Raw genomic sequence first — 23,572 nt, forward strand, 5'->3', positions numbered from 1 at the left:
TGAGACTGGACCACAGACCAGCTGGAGGCAATTATAAGGAAGGTGATGCTGTGTAGATGTTTCAACCCAGGAGGAGCAAAGGATTAAGTCAAAGATGGCAACGACACTGGGAGGGACCTTACAATGTGGTAAGAAGGTTAAACGACGTCGTGTACAGAGTCCAACGCAGCCCCAAAGACAAGCGGAAAATTGTCCATCTGGACAGACTCAAGAAATACCAGGGACTAGATGAAGCGGATCGGGACGATCAGCTTTAAGTGGGGGACAGTGTTACAGTCAGTGAAAAAAGCAGTGTAAAAATTTAAACTGCCAGAAACACAGTTTGAAAGGACAGTCAGGGGCAAAATCGCCTGTAAAACCCACTTGGAGTGAGAAAATGATCGTTTTAAGCACATTTTCGGAATCCTAATTAAATTTCCTATCTAATGACGTAAAAAACACTACAAAATCAGTTAAAGTCAAGGAGAAAAGTTTGAACTGCCAGAAACACAGTTTGAAAGGACAGTCAGGGTCCAAATCGCTTGTCAAACCTACTTGGAGTTAGAAAATGACTGATTTAAGCATATTTTTTCAATCCTCATTAAATTTCCTATCTACTAACCTAGAAAAACACTAAAAATTGAGTATAGTCAATAGTAAGTAGTATAGTTAGAAAAACAGTGTAAAAATTTGAACTGCTAGAAACATAGTTTGAAAGGACAGTTAAGGACAAAATCGCCTGTAAAACCCACTTGGAATAAGAAAATGACAGTTTTAAGCACATTTTTGGAATCCTCATTAAATTTCCTATCCAATAACCTAAAAAAAAATCACAAAATTCGGTACAGTCAGGAAGAAAAGTGCTGCCAAAATTTGAACTGACAGTTTGAAAAGACAGTCAGCGACAAAATCGTCTGTTAAAATAAAGTCAGGTTTAAAGCCTCTCAAGTCACTTTTCACCATTTCAAAGTCAATTTTCAAGACTAAAGTCTTTCAATTTATCTCAAAACTATGAAACCTGCTCACAAATACAATTTTCAAGACCATTTTTAAGTTGGGGTGGCTTAGTTTCGGGTCTTGGATTCAATTATCTCGTAAACTGGTTTCCAACTGAAAATCGGAAATTGTCGGCTATTATTGGTCGAATGCTCACGTGACATTGACATTTTAAAGGTAACGGCCAATAGCCGGACATATTCCTCTGATGATTAGTTGGAGATTCGTTCTGCGAACAGATCTAAGAGAAGGAAAATGGCAAATTTTGAAAAAATATCAACTAAACTCTACAATACAGTGTGGTACAAATTGGTGATGCATGTATGGGGATATCCCCGTTATCGTAACAGATACAGTATCGGTTAAATGGGAAAAGTTGAAGGGAATTCAATGCCATATTCATATCCGGTTTTGAAATTAGTTTATCATTTGCAGTTTTCCGGGAAATTGGCAACACTGCATTATTAACTTTGCCTTAAGTCCTTAAGGAAGATTGAAATGTTTTTGGAAATGTTACCTTATTAGGGCACTTTTTGACGTAGAATCAATCAATCAATCAATCAGCCCTCGACGTCCACTGCTGAACATAGGCCTCCCTCATGGACCTCCACCCCTGTCTGTCCTGGCTCGCTTGGATCCAGTTGTTTGCCATTCTCTTTAGGTCGTCGGTCCAACGTGTAGGCGGTCTTCCTCTGTTGCGCTTATCGGTACGTGGTCTCCATTCTAGCAACCTTTTTGTCCATCTGTCATTTCCCTGTCTGCCCACGTGTCCAGCCCAGCTCCACTTCAGTGAGGTTATACGCTGAATAATGTCCGACACTCCGGATCTTCTGCGCAGTTCTTGGTTTGTGATATGGTCCTTCAGGCTCAGCCCAAGCATTGCTCTTTCCATTTTGCGTTGTGTGACTCTGAGTTTCCTCGCCGATACTGTTGTTAAAGTCAGGGTCTCTGCGCCATAAGTGAACACCGGCAGAACACACTGGTCGAATACTTTTCTTTTCTGGCAAGTAGGAATGTCACCCGTAAGGATATCTTTCAGCCTCCCATAGGCCGCCCATCCAAGGCCAATCCGTCTATGCAGTTCACATGTCTGGTTGTCCCTTGATATTCGGATTTCGTGACCTAAATATATGTATTTGTCAACTTGCTCGATTTCATTATTTCCGATGTTTATTGTCTCGCTCATGACAAGGTTTGTCATGATCTTGGTCTTAGTGAAGTTCATTTTTAGACCAACTTCAGAACATGCTTCCTCTAACTCTCTTAGCATCTGTTTCGCCTCTCTTAGACAGTCTGTTGTTAGGACTATGTCATCTGCAAAGCGGAGATGGTTAAGTTTTTCACCATCGATGTTTATTCCTTTATTATCCCAGTTAAGTTTTTTAAAAGCATGTTCTAAGACAGTTATGAATAGTTTAGGAGACATGGTATCCCCCTGTCTCACCCCTCTGCCGATTTTTATGCGGTTGGTGGCTTCGTGTAGTTTAATAGTCATGGTAGCATTTTTGTATATATTGTGAATAAGTGTTGCATATCTATAGTCTATACAACTTGTTAGGGCGTCCATTATAGCTTTCAGTTCAATGGTGTCAAAAGCTTTATGGAAGTCTATAAACAGGAGGATTAGTGGTCTGTTGTATTCCACTGTTTTTTCTATGAGGGTTTTGATGCTTTGCAAGTGGTCGTTTGTTCCGAACCCAGATCGGAATCCCGCTTGCTCCTTGGGTTGGTAGAGTTCAAGTTTATTTTCTAATCTTGACGTAGAATACGATGGTGTAATTAGAATGACTACTTTGCATGACTACTTTGGAAAATCTTTGGGCCTACTATGCTCGATACTTCTGAACGAGCACTCGATTCGGGATGGAATCGATGTGCCGCAATATCTGGCCGGGCGCGTGTTAAAGTAGGCCATCGTTAGATATCGATACAGCGAGAAGCATCTTCGATGTTCGACGCAAATCGCGAAGCGTTTCAGAGTGGTTCTAGACATGACATTTGACAAATGACAGTTAACGTCACATTTCCACCATTAACCTAAACTCAAAAATCTGGTTTATTATGTCAAACGGTGCTTGTGGTTGTACGGAAAAATGTTACATTTAATAAAAGTTGTGCCTCTTTGAGTTAGTTTAGCCCATACATGGGTTGGACACGCAGAAACTTTCCGGAAAGGAATAAGCTGGTAAAGTTTCCGGTTAGCGTCATTTGTCAAGTGTCATTTTTACCTGTCAGTTTTCAAAACTAGTGTACTTGTACTCTAATACATCAGTTACACTTCAATTTCTTCCTTAAGGACTTACCTGGTTGTTTTCATAATGTGACGGTTTCTTTGATTTGTTTGCTACTGAAGTTTGAGGTTATACCACTTCATTTTAAAAATTGTCATTAATTAATAAAAAAAAAATTAAAAAATAAAAATCAATTTGACTGATATCATAATAAAATTAAAGGTAAATGATTGATTCGTTACCTTTTTATCAACTTCTCCTAAATCCATAACTTGTTCGGGCTCCTGAGATATGCGCACCACGAGACTTTCCAGGGCGGGACGTAACGCTACAATCTCTGAAGCGACTTGAGGATCCATTTTCAAGTTGATCCAGTTATCCAAACGAACTACACCGTCAATCCAATCGACCTAAATTAGTTCAATTCAACGCAATTCGGCGCTAATTTAATTCCTAAATTGGTACGCACCTTGCGCGATCCGAACAGTAAAAGATGAATGGGAGTGACCATCGACATTTGTTTGCACGAGACCGCTCTCGTTCGGATCTTTTCGCCGAAAACGAAAAATGGATACGGAAAGTTTTGCTCGAAATTGCTGCAGTTCACTGAGGTTTTGTGAATCAAAGCCGATTTACTTTCGGTCGTCAACACCTGCAACGTTAAGATTTGTCCATTTTCTACTTGCAATTCATTTTATAGTTTTATGATTAGAATTTTGACAGTTGTGACATATTGCTGCTTGTTTTCGACTTAATTAGGTTCAGTATGACAGCGACAACTGTCAAAATACTCCCCCACAAAGCTGCAAAAGTACAAAACATGCATGAAAAATTGAAAGATCAGTTTGGGTTAGGTTGAATGCATTTTATAGTTTCATGAGTGCAATTTTGACAGTTGTGACGTATGTCTACCGTTTTTTGACTTAATTTGGTCCAGTATAAATATGAAAACTGTCAAAACCCTTTCCATAAAGCTATAAAACTGGTAAACTAGAACATATCATGCATAAAACTAGCAAAGTCAGTTTGAGTTAGGTTGAATGCATTTTATAGTTTCATGAGTGGAATTTTGACAGTTGTGACGTATGGCTGTCGGTTTCTGCCTTAATTTGGTCCAGTATGACAGTGACAACTGTCAAAATACTCCCCCACAAAGCTGCAAAAGTACAAGAAATGCATACAAATTTGTAAAATCAGGTTGAGTTAGGTTAAATGGATTTTATAGTTTTATGAGTGCAATTTTGACAGTTGCAACATATTGCTGCTGGTTTTCAACTTAATTAGGTCCAGTATGACAGTGACAACTGTCAAAATTCCCTCCTCAAAGATGAAAAAGTGAAAAACAAACATAAAAAATTGTAAAATCAGGTTAAGTTAGATTAAATGGATTTTATAGTTTTATGAATGAAATGTTGACAGTTTTGACATATTGCTGCTTGATTTCGACTTAATTAGGTCCAGTATGACAGTGACAACTGTCAAAATACTCCCCACAAAGCTGCAAAAGGACAAGAAATGCATGAAAAATTGAAACATCAGTTTGGGTTAGGTTGAATGCATTTTATAGTTTCATGAGTGGAATTTTGACAGTTGTGACGTATGTTTACCGTTTTTTGACTTAATTTGGTCCAGTATAAATATGAAAACTGTCAAAACCCTTTCCATAAAGCTATAAAACTGGTAAACTAGAACATATCATGCATAAAACTAGCAAAGTCAGTTTGAGTTAGGTTGAATGCATTTTATAGTTTCATGAGTGGAATTTTGACAGTTGTGACGTATGGCTGTCGGTTTCTGACTTAATTTGGTCCAGTATAAATATGAAAACTGTCAAAACCCTTTCCATAAAGCTATAAAACTGGTAAACTAGAACATATCATGCATAAAACTAGCAAAGTCAGTTTGAGTTAGGTTGAATGCATTTTATAGTTTCATGAGTGGAATTTTGACAGTTGTGACGTATGGCTGTCGGTTTCTGCCTTAATTTGGTCCAGTATGACAGTGACAACTGTCAAAATACTCCCCCACAAAGCTGCAAAAGTACAAGAAATGCATACAAATTTGTAAAATCAGGTTGAGTTAGGTTAAATGGATTTTATAGTTTTATGAGTGCAATTTTGACAGTTGCAACATATTGCTGCTGGTTTTCAACTTAATTAGGTCCAGTATGACAGTGACAACTGTCAAAATTCCCTCCTCAAAGATGAAAAAGTGAAAAACAAACATAAAAAATTGTAAAATCAGGTTAAGTTAGATTAAATGGATTTTATAGTTTTATGAATGAAATGTTGACAGTTTTGACATATTGCTGCTTGATTTCGACTTAATTAGGTCCAGTATGACAGTGACAACTGTCAAAATACTCCCCACAAAGCTGCAAAAGGACAAGAAATGCATGAAAAATTGAAACATCAGTTTGGGTTAGGTTGAATGCATTTTATAGTTTCATGAGTGGAATTTTGACAGTTGTGACGTATGTTTACCGTTTTTTGACTTAATTTGGTCCAGTATAAATATGAAAACTGTCAAAACCCTTTCCATAAAGCTATAAAACTGGTAAACTAGAACATATCATGCATAAAACTAGCAAAGTCAGTTTGAGTTAGGTTGAATGCATTTTATAATTTCATGAGTGCATTTTTGACAGTTTTGACGTATGTCCACCGTTTTTTGACTTAATTTGGTCCAGTATAAATATAAAAACTGTCAAAACCCTTTCCATAAAGCTATAAAACTGGTAAACTAGAACATATCATGCATAAAACTAGCAAAGTCAGTTTGAGTTAGGTTGAATGGATTTTATAGTTTTATGAATACAATTTTGACAGTTGTGACGTATTGCTGCTTGTTTTCGACTTAATTTGGTCCAGTATTGACAGTGACAAATGTCAAAATATTTCCCCACAAAGCTGCAAAGGGACAATAAATGCATGAAAAATTGAAAGATCAGTTTGAGTTAGGTTGAATGCATTTTATGGTTTCATGAGTGCAATTTTGACAGTTGTGACGTATGTCTACCGTTTTTTTACTTAATTTGGTCCAGTATAAATATAAAAACTGTCAAAACCCTTTCCATAAAGCTATAAAACTGGTAAACTAGAACATATCATGCATAAAACTAGCAAAGTCAGTTTGAGTTAGGTTGAATGCATTTTATGGTTTCATGAGTGCAATTTTGACAGTTGTGACGTATGTCTACCGTTTTTTGACTTAATTTGGTCCACTATAAATATAAAAACTGTCAAAACCCTTTCCATAAAGCTATAAAACTGGTAAACTAGAACATATCATGCATAAAACTAGCAGTCAGTTTGAGTTAGGTTGAATGGACTTTATAGTTTCATGAATGCAATTTTGACAGTTGTGACATATTGCTGCTTGTTTTCGACTTAATTAGGTCCAGTATGATAGTGACAACTGTCAAAATACTCCCCACAAAGCTGCAAAAGGACAAGACATGCATGGAAAATTGAAATATCAGCATGAGTTAGACTAAATGCATTTTATAGGTTCATGATTAGAATTTTGACAGTTGTGACGTATGTCTACCGTTTTTTGACTTAATTTGGTCCAGTATAAATATGAAAACTGTCAAAACCCTTTCTATAAAGCTATAAAACTGGTAAACTACAACATATCATGCATAAAAATAGCAAAGTCAGTTTGAGTTAGGTTAAATGGATTTTATAGTTTTATGAATACAATTTTGACAGTTGTGACATATTGCTGCTTGATTTCGACTTAATTAGGTCCAGAATGACAGTGACAACTGTCAAAATACTCCCTCACAAAGCTGCAAAAGTACAAGACATGCATGAAAAATTGAAAGATCAGTTTGGGTAAGGTTGAATGCATTTTATAGTTTCATGATTGGAATTTTGACAGTTATGACGTATTGCTGCTTGTTTTCGACTTAATTAGGTCCAGTATGACAGTGACAACTGTCAAAATACTCCCCACAAAGCTGCAAAAGAACAAGAAATGCATGAAAAATTGAAACATCAGTTTGGGTTAGGTAGAATGCATTTTATAGTTTCATGATTGGAATTTTGACAGTTATGACGTATTGCTGCTTATTTTCGACTTAATTAGGTCCAGTATGACAGTGACAACTGTCAAAATACTCCCCACAAAGCTGCAAAAGGACAAGAAATGCATGAAAAATTGAAAGATCAGGTTGAGTTAGGTTAATCGGATTTTATAGTTTTATGAATGCAATTTTGACAGTTGTGACATATTGCTGCTTGTTTTCGACTTAATTAGGTACAGTATGACAGTGACAACTGTCAAAATACTCCCTACAAAGCTGCAAAAGTACAAAACATGCATGAAAAATTGAAAAATCAGTTTGGGTTAGGTTGAATGCATATTATAGTTTCATGATTGGAATTTTGACAGTTGTGACGTTTGGCAGTGTGTTCCTGTCTGAGTGGCAACTGTCATAAAGCTATAAAAGTTGAATTTCTTATTATCGTACCTTTCTCTTTTCCTTATGATAGCACACATTCGGATACAATCCGTAACACATCAGTGCCAATACAACGTCCAGTTTCGGATCGGGACCGACGGTTTCCATAACTAACGGTGACATTGTCTCTTCCGGAAAGCCGCAATTATTGAGAATCTGCTGAAGCTGATGCTTCGCCTCCCACGTTACTCTCATTGTAGGCATGCTGATGCCCTTATAGTCGCAGAAACGAATTTCTGACTCTTCACCGCCTTGTCGCGCTTGATCCCATAACTAACCAAATACAAATCAGTCAAAAAAACTCTCTCGTCTGCTTCGTTGTGGAAAGCATCTTTTCTGCAATCGCGTGCGGAAAAGTGTCGCTTTCCCCACTTGTTAGGAAAATAACACTTTCACACACTAATTCAAACACTTTTACCTCAAAAGCAGTCAACATGGCCACATGGTCTGAATGTCTGTCGCCAGCTAAAGCTCTCTGATGTCCCGCTAACCTCCTCTGTCCCATATCCAACGTGAAAATCTCCGGAAAAGTGGATGAATTAGCGGCCATAGTCGCTAAAGGACCGCCGCACATAAAAATACATCCCAACACCATCATTTTTCCAAGTCTGGGCTCTATCGGTAGCTTTGCAATGATCCGGCCCAGCGGAGTCAATTCGTCGTTTTTGTCCAAACATTTCATTTCTCTAAGAAGCACCTCGGCTTCTATAACAGCGTCCAACGGTGGAGGTTCGATCGCTTTCGAAAGGAAATGTCCGATCGCTCCGAGTCGAAGAAGTTTGATACTCAAAGCTAGTTCGTGCAGTGGGGTTCTGAACATTTCCGGAGTCATGTGTTCGTCCAGTTTTTCGAAACGAGCCCGCGAACATAAATGAAAGCAGATGCCTTAAAGAAAGAAACTTTGAACATTTTGAGAAGAAAATAAAATAGGTAATACTAACTTTCCCGTTCGTGCGGGACAGTTTTAGAGTCTGCGCGAACGGGAAAAACCATTTCAGACGTGTAATGAGCAACACTTTTCATTATCAAACCAATTTCTTTAAAAATTACAAACAAATGTTAGTTTTTCAAACTCCTTTACCGCTTGAAACATACATTGAAAGCAACGTTGCCACAGCCAAAACTCTCTTAGATTCGGTCATCTTGGCAACGTCAAAAAGCTCACTGCACCACTTTGACGAACTGAACTAGCTGTGACATGTAATGACTTGAGGCTTATCTAGTCACCTGACAGCTGTCAAAACTCATCAAACGGTACCGTGAAGCTGTCAAAAATGTCGAACAGTCACTTTGATGAATCACGCCGCAAATTGTTATTCGTAACCCTGTGGAGTTAAATTCTAAACACTTGTGACGTTAAATGACAGTTTAAGACGTTAAATTTGACAGTTATGACACCTCACCGCGTGGCTTATAGTCACGTGACACTTGTTATAACTACCAAAACTCATTCTGCAGCGAGATAATATCATCAAATGCAAAACAGTCGTAGCTTGTATTTACACCAGAATAAAGCCCCAAATTTGTCATAATATGGGAGGCTAAGTGACACTTTGACATTTCTTACGTCACTTGACAGTTGTCAAAACTCATTCAGCGCTAAAATACAACAGGATTAGTTGTATTTCTTTATTTTTCTCGTTTTATTTAGTTAAATTAAACAGTTGTGACACTAACAGACGCTTTGATATGTTTTTTACGTCACCTGACATCTGTCAAAAGTCACGCAAGCAAAGTATTAAAGTGTTCTTTAACATTCCAACTGTCAAATTTGGCTCTATGGAGCTGTAAACAAAACGTACAGTGCAATTCCTCAAAGAACCACATCTATTTGGCACTTTATACTTCTAGGTCACTGATAAGTGAGTTTTGACAGTTACAACAACTGTCACGTGACGCAAGCAACAACTTAAAGTGTTCCTTAATTGTCAAACTTGGCTCCATGAAGCAGTAAGCACAACTTACAGTGTAAGATAAGATGTGCTTACTGCTTCATAAAGCCAAGTAGTGTAACACATCTATTTGGCATTTAATACTTTCAGACCACTGGTGAGTGAGTTTTGACAGTTATGACAGCTGTCACGTGACTGAAACAAAGCATTAAGTGTTCTTTAACGTCACAACTGTCAAATTTGGCTTCAAGGATCTTTAAACGCAAATTCCAGTGTAATTGCCCATATTACCAACTATTTCTAATATTATAGTTTCGGATCACTTGTGAACGGATTTCGACAGTTATGACAGCTGTCACGTGACGTAAGAAAAATATGGAAGTGCGTTTTAATATCAGAACTATCAAATTTGGCACCATGAGGCTGTAAACACAACTTACAACGCAATTCGTCAAAGAAACACATCTACTTGGAATTTTATACTTAGAGATCACTGGTGAGTGAGTTTTGACACTTATGACAGCTGTCACGTGACGCAAGTAAAGCATTTAAGGGTACCTCAACGTACCAACTGTCACACTTGGCTCCATGAAGCGGTAAGCTGAACTTACAGTGTAATTCCTCAAAGAAACACATCTATTTGGAATTTTATACTTACAGATCACTGGTGAGTGCGTTTTGACAGTTATGACATCTGTCACGTGACTGAAACAAAGCATTAAGTGTTCTTTAACGTCACAACTGTCAAATTTGGCTTCAAGGATCTTTAAACGCAAATTCCAGTGTAATTGCCCATATTACCAACTATTTCTAATATTATAGTTTCGGATCACTTGTGAACGGATTTAGACAGTTATGACAGCTGTCACGTGACGTAAGAAAAATATAAAAGTGCTTCTTAATATCAGAATTATCAAATTTGGCACCATGAGGCTGTAAACACAACTTACAATGCAATTCGTCAAAGAAACTCATCTACTTGAAATTTTATAGTTTCAGATCACTGGTGAGTGAGTTTTGACAGTTATGACAGTTGTCACATGACGTAAGTAAAGCATTTAAGTGTTTATCAACGTACCAACTGTCATACTTGGCTCCATGCAGCGGTAAGCACAATTGACGGAGTGTAATTCCTCAAAGAAACACATCTATTTGGCATTTTATACTTTCAGATCACTGGTGAGTGCGTTTTGACAGTTATGACAGCTGTCACGTGACTGAAACAAAGCATTAAGTGTTCTTTAACGTCACAACTGTCAAATTTGACTTCATGGACCTTTAAACGCAAATTCCAGTGTAATTCCCCAAATTACCAACTATTTCTAATATTATAGTTTCAGATCACTGGTGAACGGATTTTGACAGTTATGATAGCTGTTTCGTGACGTAAGAAAAGTATAAAAGTGTTCTTTAACGTCCCAACTATCAAATCTGCCTTCATGGAGCTGTAAACACAACTTATAGTGCAATTCCTCAAAGAAACACATCTACTTGACATTTTTCAATTTCCAAACAGTCCATTGCCTAAATTGTTGCTTTTGATATGCCTTTTCTTCATCATTTTCTTGAATTCTCCTAAAATTCTTTAAAATCCTCTTAGAGTTTTCTCCAAGAGGATTTTCTTTTCAGAATACTATTGGTTATTCAAGTTAATAATGTTCCTAACCTAACATTTTAATGTTTTAATTGCAATACAATTTCTTCATTAGCGCAACTTCAATCACTTTCAATCTAATATAGATATGACATTTCTTGTTTTTCTTTGTTCTACATCTACACTATGGCAACAATGCAATTTTTCGCTTATGACGCTATTTTAATTTATCTTGATTTTCCATTTTGTAGGGATAATTTGAAATATTCCACACCTGCACAACAACACCAATGGAATTTTTTAAGATTCATAACAATTATTTTACTTAGGTTTGCAAAATGTGTTTTTTTCACCTTCAAGTAACGGCGGAAAACACCATCAAAATCAAAATTAACGTAAACAGAGAAATGACGGCCAAGATGCCCGAAACTTTTTCCAAAATCAACAGAGGGCATGTGTGTATCTCTTCTGTCTTTCTCTCCAATAAAGAAAAATTATTAAAATCTTACCAGGTCTGACACGTCCTGCACGTCCCTTCCTCTGTTCCAAATTAGTCTTGGAAGCCCACACAGTGGCGTAACTCGTCATATTGTTGTGCGAAGTAAACATTTTGATTTTGGCTTTGCAACAATCGATTACGAACACCACGTCGTCGATAGTGATCGAAGTTTCGGCAATATTCGTGGCCAAAATCACTTTAGTGACGTTATCCGGAACGGGTAAGAAAACCTTACGTTGATCCTCTCGGGGAATTTGCGAATGCAACGGTAAAATGCAGTATTGACTACCCCCAAACACGGGGTGGTTTTGCAAATGTTTCATCAAGGCAAAAATCAAGTTCCAACCGGGTAAGAAGACTAGAACAGCGCCTGAAAGTGAAATAAACGTGAAAATAGTAACAAAAACTACAGAATTTAAAAAATTTATAGACAGTAACAGGAAGTTGGTCTAATGAGTTACCAAGAGAAAATGCTGGAACCAATTATGAAATTCCAGAAACAGTCACCAGGTGGAGCCAACCACTTATACACAGTAAATGAAAATCTGTGGAAGAAAATGCGATAAAGGTGTGTAATGAAATTTAGCATTTTTTGTTTGTAAATCTTCTTTGAAATATCAACCAAATGACAGAAGAAATAATGTTCTAAAATGATTTCAACTGTCAAATGAACACTGAGTTGAAATTAATGAAATTTTGCATTTTTTGTTTGTAAATCTTCTTTGAAATATCAACCAAGTCCAGTAAATGACAGAAGAAATAATGTTCTAAAATGATTTCAACTGTCAAATGAACACTGAGTTGAAATTAATGAAATTTAGCATTTTTTGTTTGTAAATCTTCTTTGAAATATCAACCAGATGACAGAAGAAATAATGTTCTAAAATGATTTCAACTGTCAAATGAACTGAGTTGAAATTAATGAAATTTAGCATTTTTTGTTTGTAAATCTTCTTTGAAATATCAACCAAATTACAGAAGAAATAATGTTCTAAAATGATTTCAACTGTCAAATGAAAACTGAGTTGAAATTAATGAAATTTAGCATTTTTTGTTTGTAAATCTTCTTTGAAATATCAACCAAATGACAGAAGAAATAATGTTCTAAAATGATTTCAACTGTCAAATGAACTGAGTTGAAATTAATGAAATTTAGAAGAAATTGCAGTTTTAGAAGACCAATTCAAAGGTTTTTCTGTTTTTTAAAAAAATATTTTTGATTTTATTTAGCGGATTTATTATTGCTCCTAGAAAAATAATGTTCAGATAGAAAGTTGTAGATATTTGTGAGCTGAACAAGATAAGCTAATCAGATTATTTCTGATACTTGTCATTTTTGACATAAAATTGCTTTTTGTTCTAATGTATAGCATAGTCGAAAATAACATCTCTAAAAAGGTCTTTCGGATATCGCCATATTGGATTTAAGCCTGTCAAGGTGACCATTTTTACTTATTTTGACATGAAGAACACGAATCCGGTGTCCGTTTTACTCTAACTGCCGCCATTTTGTCACAGACCCTGAAATTAGGGCATATTTGGCAAGTTTCAATACATGGCACTCATAAAAAATGACATTTTGACAAATGACACTTTACGTCACATTTGTACCATTAACCTAAATTAAGTAAGACAGTTGAAAAGGATTTTCAAAATTTAAAAATTTTTCAAAAAAATTTATGGTACTGGCCCCCTTTAAAAAAGTCCAAAATCTAGTTTTTTATTTTTGAAGGTCAACCGGTGCGTTAAACAAAAAAATGTTATATTTAATAAAAGTTGCGTCTCTTTGAGGGGTATTCATGGTAAAAATTTCACACAGCTAACTCAAATCGCTTTCAAAATAATTAGGAAAATGTCCGAAAAATGGTAATCAAGTTTGACGCGCTCTAGCGGCCAAACGGAGCCACTTAGCCGCGCCCGATTAACGTCACGTGATAGCCCTATCCATTGACTATCTACGATCATCTGATGTTTCAAACAAGCGAGTTATTAGATTTTATGGTAAAGCGCACCAAAATTGCCTCAAAATCATTGTTTTCTGCAGGTTTAAATTAGGATACCTTGTATAGCACCATATTGGTACTATCTCAATGAAATTCCTGTTATGGACTAATTTTGGGCCTCAGAAACTCAAATCCGCTGTCAAAATGACGCTAACTGATACCATTTTTGAGATGACCTGGATTTTACTCATTTTTAGGTACTTTTAGGGCGTGGCTCTCTTATAAGGGCTGTAATCGCTCTTTTGGCATCCTACGCAACTTTTTGACCATCTACCCCATGGGATTTGCCCAGTCAATGTCGATTTTAATTTTTTTTTTTTTATTTACAAAAAAGTACGAAATAAAACGACCAACTTTGACGCGCTCTAGCGGCCAAACGGAGCAACTTAGCCGCGCCCGATTAACGTCACGTGATAGCCCTATCCATTGACTAACTACGATCATCTGATGTTTCTATACTGAATGTTTCGAATAAGCGAGTTATTAGCGATTTTATGGTAAAGTGCACCAAAATTGCGTCAAAATCAATGTTTTCTGCAGGTTTAAATTAGGGTACCTTGTATAGCACCATATTGGTACTATCTCAATGAAATTCCTGTTACGGACTAATTTTGGGCCTCAGAAACTCAAATCCGGTGTCAAAATTAGGCTAACTGGTACCATTTTTGAGATGACCTGGATTGTGGGCATTTTAGGTATTTTTTAGGGCGTGGCTCTCTTATAAGGGCCGTAATCGCTCTTTTGGCATCCTACGCAACTTTTTGACCATCAACCCAATGGCATTTGCCCGGTCAATGTCGATTTTAATATTTTTTTTCAAAAATTTACAAAAAAGTACAAAATGAAACGACCAACTTTGACGCGCTCTAGCGGCCAAACGGAGCAACTTAGCCGCGCCCGATTAACGTCACGTGATAGCTCCATCCATTGACTATCTACGATCATCTGATGTTTCTATACTGAATGTTTCGAATAAGCGAGTTATTAGCGATTTTATGGTAAAGTGCACCAAAATTGTGTCAAAATAAATGTTTTCTGCAGGTTTAAATTAGGGTACCTTGTATAGCACCATACTGGTACTATCTCAATGAAATTCCTGTTATGGACTAAATTTGGACCTCAGAAACTCAAATCCGGTGTCAAAATTACGCTAACTGGTACCATCTTTGAGATGACCTGGATTTTTAGCATTTTAGGTACTTTTAGGGCGTGGCTCTCTTATAAGGCCAGTAATCGCTCTTTTGGTATTTGCCCAGTCAAAGTAAATTTTAAAATTTTTATTTTTTTTCAAAAATTCACTTTGGTACCCCATTGAAAAATTGAAAAAAAAAAAACATTTTTAAACTTTTTTACAGCCAAACAGTGCATTTTATATAAAAAACTTTATATATGATAAAAGTTGCGTCCTGTTTGAGACACGTTTATGGTAAAAATTTCAAGTTTGTAAATTGGACGGTTTTCGAGATATTTACAAAAAAGGAATGAAATGAAACGACCAACTTTGACGCGCTCTAGCGGCCAAACGGAGCAACTTAGCCGCGCCCGATTAACGTCACGTGCTCGCCCCATTCATTGGCTACCTACGATCATCTGATGTTTCTATACTGAATGTTTCGAATAAGCGAGTTATTAGCGATTTTATGGTAAAGTGCACCAAAATTGCGTCAAAATCAATGTTTTCTGCAGGTTTAAATTAGAATACCTTGTACAGCACCATATTGGTACTATCTCAATGAAATTCCTGTTATGGACTAATTTTGAACCTCACAAACTCAAATCCGGTGTCAAACTGACGGTAACTGGTACCATTTTTGAGATGACCTCGATTTTTGGTATTTTAGGTATTTTTTAGGGCGTGGCTCTCTTATAAGGGCCATAATCTCTCCTTTGGCACTTTTTGACCATCAACCCAATGGTATTTGCACAGTCAATGTAAATTTTAATTTTTTTTTTAATTTACAATTAAAATATTTACAAAAAAGTACGAAATGAAACGACCAACTTTGACGCGCTCTAGCGGCCAAACGGAGCAACTTAGCCACGCCCGATTAACGTCACGTGATAGCCCCATTCATTGACTATCTACGATCATCTGATGTTTCTATACTGAATGTTTCAAATAAGCGAGTTATTAGCGATTTTGTGGTAAAGCGCACCAAAATTGTGTCAAAATCAATGTTTTCTGCAGGTTTAAATTAGGGTACCTTGTATAGCACCATATTAGTACTATCTCAATGAAATTTCTGTTACGGACTAATTTTGAACCTCAGAAACTCAAATCCGGTGTCAAAATTAGGCTAACTGGTACCATTTTTGAGATGACCTGGATTTTTGGTATTTTAGGTATTTTTTAGGGCGTGGCTCTCTTATAAGGGCCGTAATCGCTCTTTTCGCATCCTACGCAACTTTTCGACCATCAACCCAATGGTATTTGCCCAGTCAATGTCAATTTTAATTTTAATTTTTTTTTTAAATTTATAATTAAAATATTTACAAAAAAGTACGAAATGAAACGACCAACTTTGACGCGCTCTAGCGGCCAAACGGAGCAACTTAGCCGCGCCCGATTAACGTCACGTGATAGCTCCATCCATTGACTATCTACGATCATCTGATGTTTCTATACTGAATGTTTCAAATAAGCGAGTTATTAGCGATTTTATGGTAAAGTGCACCAAAATTGTGTCAAAATAAATGTTTTCTGCAAGTTTAAATTAGGGTACCTTGTATAGCACCATATTGGTACTATCTCAATGAAATTCCTGTTACGGACTAATTTTGGGCCTCAGAAACTCAAATCCGGTGTCAAAATTAGGCTAACTGGTACCATTTTTGAGATGACCTGGATTTTTGGCATTTTAGGTACTTTTTAGGGCGTGGCTCTCTTTATAAGGGCCGTAATCGCTCTTTTGGCATCCTACGCAACTTTTCGACCATCAACCCAATGGTATTTGCCCAGTCAAAGTAAATTTTAAAATTTTTATTTTTTTTCAAAAATTCACTTTGGTACCCCATTGAAAAATTGAAAAAAAAAAACATTTTTAAACTTTTTTACAGCCAAACAGTGCATTTTATATAAAAAACTTTATATATGATAAAAGTTGCGTCCTGTTTGAGACACGTTTATGGTAAAAATTTCAAGTTTGTAAATTGGACGGTTTTCGAGATATTTACAAAAAAGGAATGAAATGAAACGACCAACATTGACGCGCTCTAGCGGCCAAACGGAGCAACTTTGCCGCGCCCGATTAAAGTCACGTGCTAGCCCCATTCAATGGCTATCGACGATCATCTGATGTTTCTATACTGAATGTTTCAAATAAGCGAGTTATTAGCGATTTTATGGAAAAATGCACCAAAATTGTGTCAAAATTGCTGTGTTTTGCAGCTTTAGATTAGGCTACCCTGTAGAGGATCATATTGGTACTATTTCCACTAAATTCCTGTTATAGGTTAATTTGGATTTGGACCGTAACAAAACGTGTCAAAAACAAATAAGTTTTTTCAAAATATCTCATAAACCGAAAGAAAATTTGATGTTATCTAAATGTCATTTTATTAAGGTTATGATTACGCAACTTTCCTTCCATTTAACCAAATCTCTAACCGTTTTTAAGATCCCCATAGTAACCCTACTTATCCTGGACACACAGTGAATATAAAAAGTATTACCTGAAATGTCCTGTTTCTTAATATACTCCAACAGCGATTCCATGAGTTCAAAACTGATTTCCTTTTCATTCAATCGTGCCATGGAATTTCTAGTTTTTACTGAATAACTAGGACCAACTGCGGCGTTCAAATTCTCTTCCGAATCGTCCGCGACCGTGTCCTCGTCGCCTTCGTCGTCCTTCTTGTTGTTTTTAGTTTTCTTTTTCTGGTCCAGCGATGGAACGAACCCGGTCAATTCGACGCAATCTTCCAGGAAATATTGCTTCACCGGAAACGCCCTTCCCTGAATTTCCAACACCGGACAGTTGTTGAAATATTTCGAAAATAGCGTGGTATCGATCGTGGCACTCATCAGTATCACCCTGAGATCGGGATAGGTGTGAACCATGTCGCGCAACAGGACCATGATAAAGTCGCTGTTTACGTCACGCTCGTGGATTTCATCTACTATCACGTGACTCACGCCTCTCAGACCGTTTTCGAGTTTTTTCAGTAGAACGCCCACGGTGCAGAAAAGAACTGATCCGTAGGGTCGAGGTAGGACTGATTCAAATCTCACCGAATATCTGAACAAAAAAAATTCAAGTTACTTTTATACAAGAGCCCAAAAAGTCACGTTTATTCGTATGACATGCTATGAGGAACATTTTTAGTAAATACAGGGTGGTTGACTTGCATTATGTCATTTTTCTGAAAAACGTTTCCTAAGAAAGATACAATCCTCCAAATTTCAATTTAAAAAATCGTTTTATAGTTTAAAACTGAACATCCAAGACTTGTGAAAATCCAAATCTCTTATGATTCGCTTTCTCAGACTGTCATGGTTGAGTGTCTGAAACTGGCATTCAAGAACTAAAAAAAGTCCGGAAATCAAGACAAAGATTGTATTGTGCATGAAACTCATTTTTTACTACTAAAAATAATATAAAAGTTGACTTTTAATGCTAGAACTGACTTTACTAGGACTAAAGAGAGTCCAAAAGTATATTTTCAAGACTTTAATTGGTGTATAACTCAATTTTCTGGACTGGACAACAAGTCTAGAAGTAAATTAAATTTTCGGACTATTTTATTTCTAAAAATTAGTTCTCAAGACGTATTATTCTAGCATTTGGTACCAACATTTTTTACTTTTATTACTGAAGAAACTTGACTTTTGGAAATAGTCTTAAACTCGATTTTTCTTAAGTCTGAATTTCTTAGAGATGCTACAATTTATTGCTCCTATGAGCGTAGAAGTCAATTTAATAGTGAAGAAGCTTGAAATAACATTTTCAAGATTATGGTCAGTGGACAAACTAGCTTTTAGGCCTGATAAGTCAAAAACTTTGTAAAGATAGTCTTGAAACTCGATTTGAGGCACTGAAAACAGCCTTAAAACACTAAAAACGATTCTAGTTTATTAAGAAATACCCGAATTTTTAGCACTGAGGTGTCTAGAAGTCGATTTAATAGTGACAAAGCTTGGAATGCCATTTTAAGTCTATGAAGAATGTAAAAATTGTTTTTTAAGTTTGCTATGTCAATAACTTGGTGAAGATATCCTTGAAACTCGATTTTCCAAGCTGAAAGCAGTTTTGAAGCACTGAAAATAGTCCAGAATTCGAAGAAAATGAAAAGCAAAGTAAAAAGCACGAAAAGTTCGTTTTCAAGACAATTTTCATGAATCTAATGTCAATGTCCTGCATCTAAGACTATTTTCAAGACTAAAATATTGAAATTTGTCTTCAAATTATGAAAACTTACTTCAAATGCAAATTTTAAGCTTCTGATGTCACTTTTCATTAGTTCAGTCACATTTTGGGGTTCAAGTCAATTTTTAAGGTTTAAATGTATGAATTTGTTGTAACAAATTCTTGAAAAAGTAGTTTTTATGTCTACAAGTCAATTTTTAGTATTAAAGTCTCTCGATTTGCATGAAAACTGGTTACAAACACAACTTTTATGCTTCTGAAATGTTTAGCTAGAATAGCTTTTCTAATTCAATTTTCAAAACTAAAATTTTTTAGTTTGTGTAAATTTTTTTTAGTTATTTTTTATAATTTTTAAACTTCTTAAGTGAATTTTCCGTTTCCAAGACAATTTTTAAGTTGGGTTGGGTTAGTTTTGGGTCTGTGACCGTAATAACGTGTAATAAAGTGTTTGTTCCAAATTTGATCAATATTGCTCCAACGGTCTGACAGTTATGACAAAAAAAAAAACGATTTTTTAAACAGAAATTTGAAGGACTGTATTTTCCTTAAGAAGCACTTTTCAGGAAAATGACATAATGAATGTCAACTTATTTTTTAATTGGCTATGGATTGGTGAATTACTGACATTTAAAACTGGACCACCCTGTATAGTCTGTTCAGTGACTTTTATGAAAAATGGTTCTTTCCATGAGAAGGTAGTCACTTGTAGAAGACTGGAAATTTTTACCACTGTATACGTGGTAAAAATTTCACACCCTTAACTCAAACGGTTTTCGAGATTTTCAGGAAAATGTCCGAAAAAAAAAAAATTAAATTTGACGCCCTCTAGCGGACAAACGGTACAACTTAGCTTGGTCCGGTTAACGCCACGTGATAGCCCCGTTTTAATAGCTTTCTTTTGTTATTTGGTGTGTCTTTACAGAATGTGTCAAATAAGCGAGTTATGGACGATTTTTTGGGAAAGTGCAGGAAACTTTGACTAAATTTGGAATTTTTTGGGCCTACTATACTAACAGCGGCCATATTGGATTTTGCGCAATTAAAGTGACTTTTTTACTAATTTTAAGCTGGAGAACACGAATCTGACCTCCATTTTGCTCTAACTGGTCCGGTTTTGGAGATGACCATGAAGTAATGACAATTTTGACAGTTTTCAGGGCGTGGCACCCTTTAAAAATGCCATTCTGACAAATGACACTCCACGTCACATTTCTACCATTAACCTAAAGCTATCTGGTCAGTCAAAGACAATTTTGAAAACTCAAAAATTTTCCGAAAAATTCCATGGGGTACCCCCTGTAAAAAATGTCAGAAATTCAGTTTTTTATTTTTCAAGGTCAAACAATGCGCTGTACAGAAAAATGTCATTTTTAGTAAAAGTTGCCACCCATCGGGGTGTATACGTGGTAAAAATTTCTCCCCCCTACCTCAAACGGTTTTCGAGATTTTCAGGAAAATGTCCGAAAAAAAAATAATTAAATTTGACGCCCTCTAGCGGACAAACGGTACAACTTAGCTTGGTCCGGTGAACGTCACGTGATAGCCCCTTTTAATAGCTTTCTTTTGTTATTTGGTGTGTCTTTACAGAATGTCTCAAATAAGCGAGTTATGGACGATTTTTTGGGAAAGTGCAGGAAACTTTGACTCAAATTTGGAATTTTTTGGGCCTACTATACTAACAGCGGCCATATTGGATTTTGCGCAACTAAAGTGACTTTTTTACTAATTTTAAGCTGGAGAACACGAATCTGACCTCCATTTTGCTCTAACTGGTCCGGTTTTGGAGATGACCATGAAGTAATGACAATTTTGACAGTTTTCAGGGCGTGGCACCCTTTAAAAATGCCATTCTGACAAATGACACTCCACGTCACATTTCTACCATTACCCCCGTAAAAAATGTCAGAAATTCAGTTTTTTATTTTTCAAGGTCAAACAATGCGCTGTACAGAAAAATGTAATTTTTAGTAAAAGTTGCCACCCATCGGGGTGTATACGTGGTAAAAATTTCACACCCTTAACTCAAACGGTTTTCGAGATTTTGACAGAAAGCACTCTGGAACTTTCAAAATGGTCCTAGAAGCCTTTGACACTTTAAAACGGTTATGGGAAGGTTTCAGACTCTTGAAGAGGATTCGGGCACTTTTAAGAAGGTTGTCAGTAGCATTTAGAGGTCTATGGAACTTTCAAACTGGTCTTAGAGACCTCTGGCAGTTGAAAACAGTTCTAGAAAAGTTTAAGACATTTGAAGAGGCCTCTGACAAATTTGAAACAGTTATGGGAAAGTTTAAGACACTTGTAGACGCTTTTGGCACTTTTCAAAAAGTTCTCAGTAGCATGTAGAAGTCTATGGAACTTTCAAAATGGTCCTAAAGGTCTCTGACATTTTTAAAAACTTCTCAGTTGCATTTAGAGTCTAAGGAACTTTTCAAAATAGTCTTAGAGACGTCTGGCAGTTGAAAACAATTCTAGGAAGGTTTAAAACACTTGAAAAGGTCTCTGGCAATTTAAAACAGTTATGGGAAGGTTTAAGACACTTGTAGACGCTTCTGGCACTTTTTAAAAAGTTCTCAGAAGCATTTAGAGGTCTATGGAACTTTTCAAAATGATCTTAGAGACCTCTGGCAGTTGAAAACAATTCTAGGAAGGTTTAAGACACTTGAAAAGGTCTTTGACAATTTAAAACAGTTAGGTTTTGTATGAATAGGTGTGTAAGGTAGTGTGTAGAATACACTGTATGTATAGCCCTATTCTACAGTTTAAACATTTGACATAAGTACTACTGTTATCTGAAGAAAAACATTTATATCAAGAATAGCTTTAAACCAAGAATATCACATAATTAAAAACAGGTGATAAGTAGTTTCGTATTTTACACCAATCAAAATTCCAGATTTAGAATATTGCTGTAAGTACAACACCAGCTTAATATACCAGGTGTCCAAGAGCACCCTGGACATAGGAGATTAACATGGGATTATTTCCCTCATTGTACTAGCAGCCAATAAAATTCAATGAACCTTTCTAGTTCGACCAATGAGAGCCGTTATATACTGAATAAATCCCTAGTTGCTAAAATTTTACACTGAATAAACACCTCCTACCTTTTTCTAATAAGTTTTTTTGAAGAACATTTGATATTAAACGAAACGGGATTTAGACACATAAAATTTAAGCTATTTTCTTCAATATTAACAATTAATAAATCACTATAACGTAGTTTCCATTAAAAAATTACATAAATTAAAATATTATGACGTCTGATTGTCAATCTGAAATGTAAACAAAAATATACATGGTTGAAGGAAAATCTGTTGTCTGCTGGGGTGAGTTCAATATTATCATTAATTTCATCACGTTTAGTTTAGTATTTGTTTTCTTGTTAATAAACTAAAATGTGAGTTTTCAGGAAATAATCTTGACATATACCCCTCGGCGTTCACGTTTTATCACGTAAAATGTGCATTGGTAGGTTTTTGCAAAATTTTTCTTTTAGGCAAATGGTTTCGACTAAATAATTCTTTGCAAAAAATCCTTCGACCTGCGGTCTCAGGATTTTATCGTCGAATTATTTAGTCTCAATAATTTTCCAAGCAAAATTTTGCAAAAAATCACCTATGCACAGTTTACCCGATAAAACTTGAACGTCTCGGGATATAACCTATGAAAATGGTTTTGATTTTTCCAAGGTGCTCTTGGACACCTGGTATAATTTATTGTAGATTGTAGCCCCTGCCTTAACTTGTCAAAATCCCATTTAATCACGGACATACGTTTTTTGCTGGTGTGCAAAAGTCGCTGAATGATTGTAATTAGCAACTTACCCAACAGATTGACCCATTTCCTCTGCTCGTTCATTCGCTACGCGTTCCGACACTGAAACGGCCGATATTCTACGCGGCTGAGTAACAACAATACTGCACCAAGCTCCCTGTCCAGACATAATATAATCTTCTAGGATAAACTGGCAAATTTGCGTTGTTTTACCTGCAAAAAGAAGTTGCTCTAAACAATATTCAATCAGCAGTGTATTTGTTCAATTTTTTCTTTGTTTATAATCTTCAATATAAAGCAAGAAAAACCATCTTTCCATGGTATTGTTTGAAACCTACCGCAACCAGTGTTACCCCTGACAATAATGACGGGATTGTCGTTAATCGCTTCCATAAGTTGTGCTTTAAAACTGAAAGCTGGCAGTTTAGCTCGTTCAGTCTGATTTTGCTGCCACTTAGTGTCGCTTGTATGTTTAAGTTTTGCCTCTTCCAACATGTGCTCGCTGATTTTTTCCATTGTGGCAGTTGCCAAAAAACCTAAATATTCAAAGTACCTTAAACCTTATTCTTCGACAATGCGAAACAATGTATATCTACCTTCGTCTATATTACAACCGGTCCAAGGATTCCAATTCTGTTGAGGTGGTGACCATGAAACTACTCCAGCCTAAAAGAATTTATTTAATTGAATTTTCAACCCCCTGCAGTGTACTGCTCGAGAAAGTTCTCTCGAAAATAGGCTTTATTGCTAGAGTAGGTACACCAAACGTA

General features: G+C 36.2%; 1 protein-coding gene across 3 annotated transcripts in view; it reads right to left on the bottom strand.

Annotated features, from left to right (window-relative positions):
* mle (dosage compensation regulator mle) overlaps window positions 1-23,572 on the bottom strand; it is a 60,158-nt gene that overhangs the window by 11,716 nt on the left and 24,870 nt on the right. For all 3 annotated transcript variants that reach the window (XM_081986775.1, XM_081986774.1, XM_081986776.1), the window contains 9 exons: window positions 23,399-23,468; window positions 23,141-23,338; window positions 22,853-23,015; window positions 17,335-17,900; window positions 11,670-12,029; window positions 8,093-8,559; window positions 7,684-7,947; window positions 3,676-3,858; window positions 3,449-3,616 (listed from right to left, as the gene is read on the bottom strand). In XM_081986775.1, the coding sequence (XP_081842901.1) occupies window positions 3,449-3,616; window positions 3,676-3,858; window positions 7,684-7,947; window positions 8,093-8,559; window positions 11,670-12,029; window positions 17,335-17,900; window positions 22,853-23,015; window positions 23,141-23,338; window positions 23,399-23,468 (2,439 nt within the window). The remainder of the gene's footprint in view (window positions 1-3,448; window positions 3,617-3,675; window positions 3,859-7,683; window positions 7,948-8,092; window positions 8,560-11,669; window positions 12,030-17,334; window positions 17,901-22,852; window positions 23,016-23,140; window positions 23,339-23,398; window positions 23,469-23,572) is intronic.

This window comes from Ips typographus, linkage group LG9 (genome assembly GCF_016097725.1).
Source record: "Ips typographus isolate SLU linkage group LG9, UJ_Ityp_2.0, whole genome shotgun sequence".
NCBI lineage: Eukaryota > Metazoa > Arthropoda > Insecta > Coleoptera > Curculionidae > Ips > Ips typographus.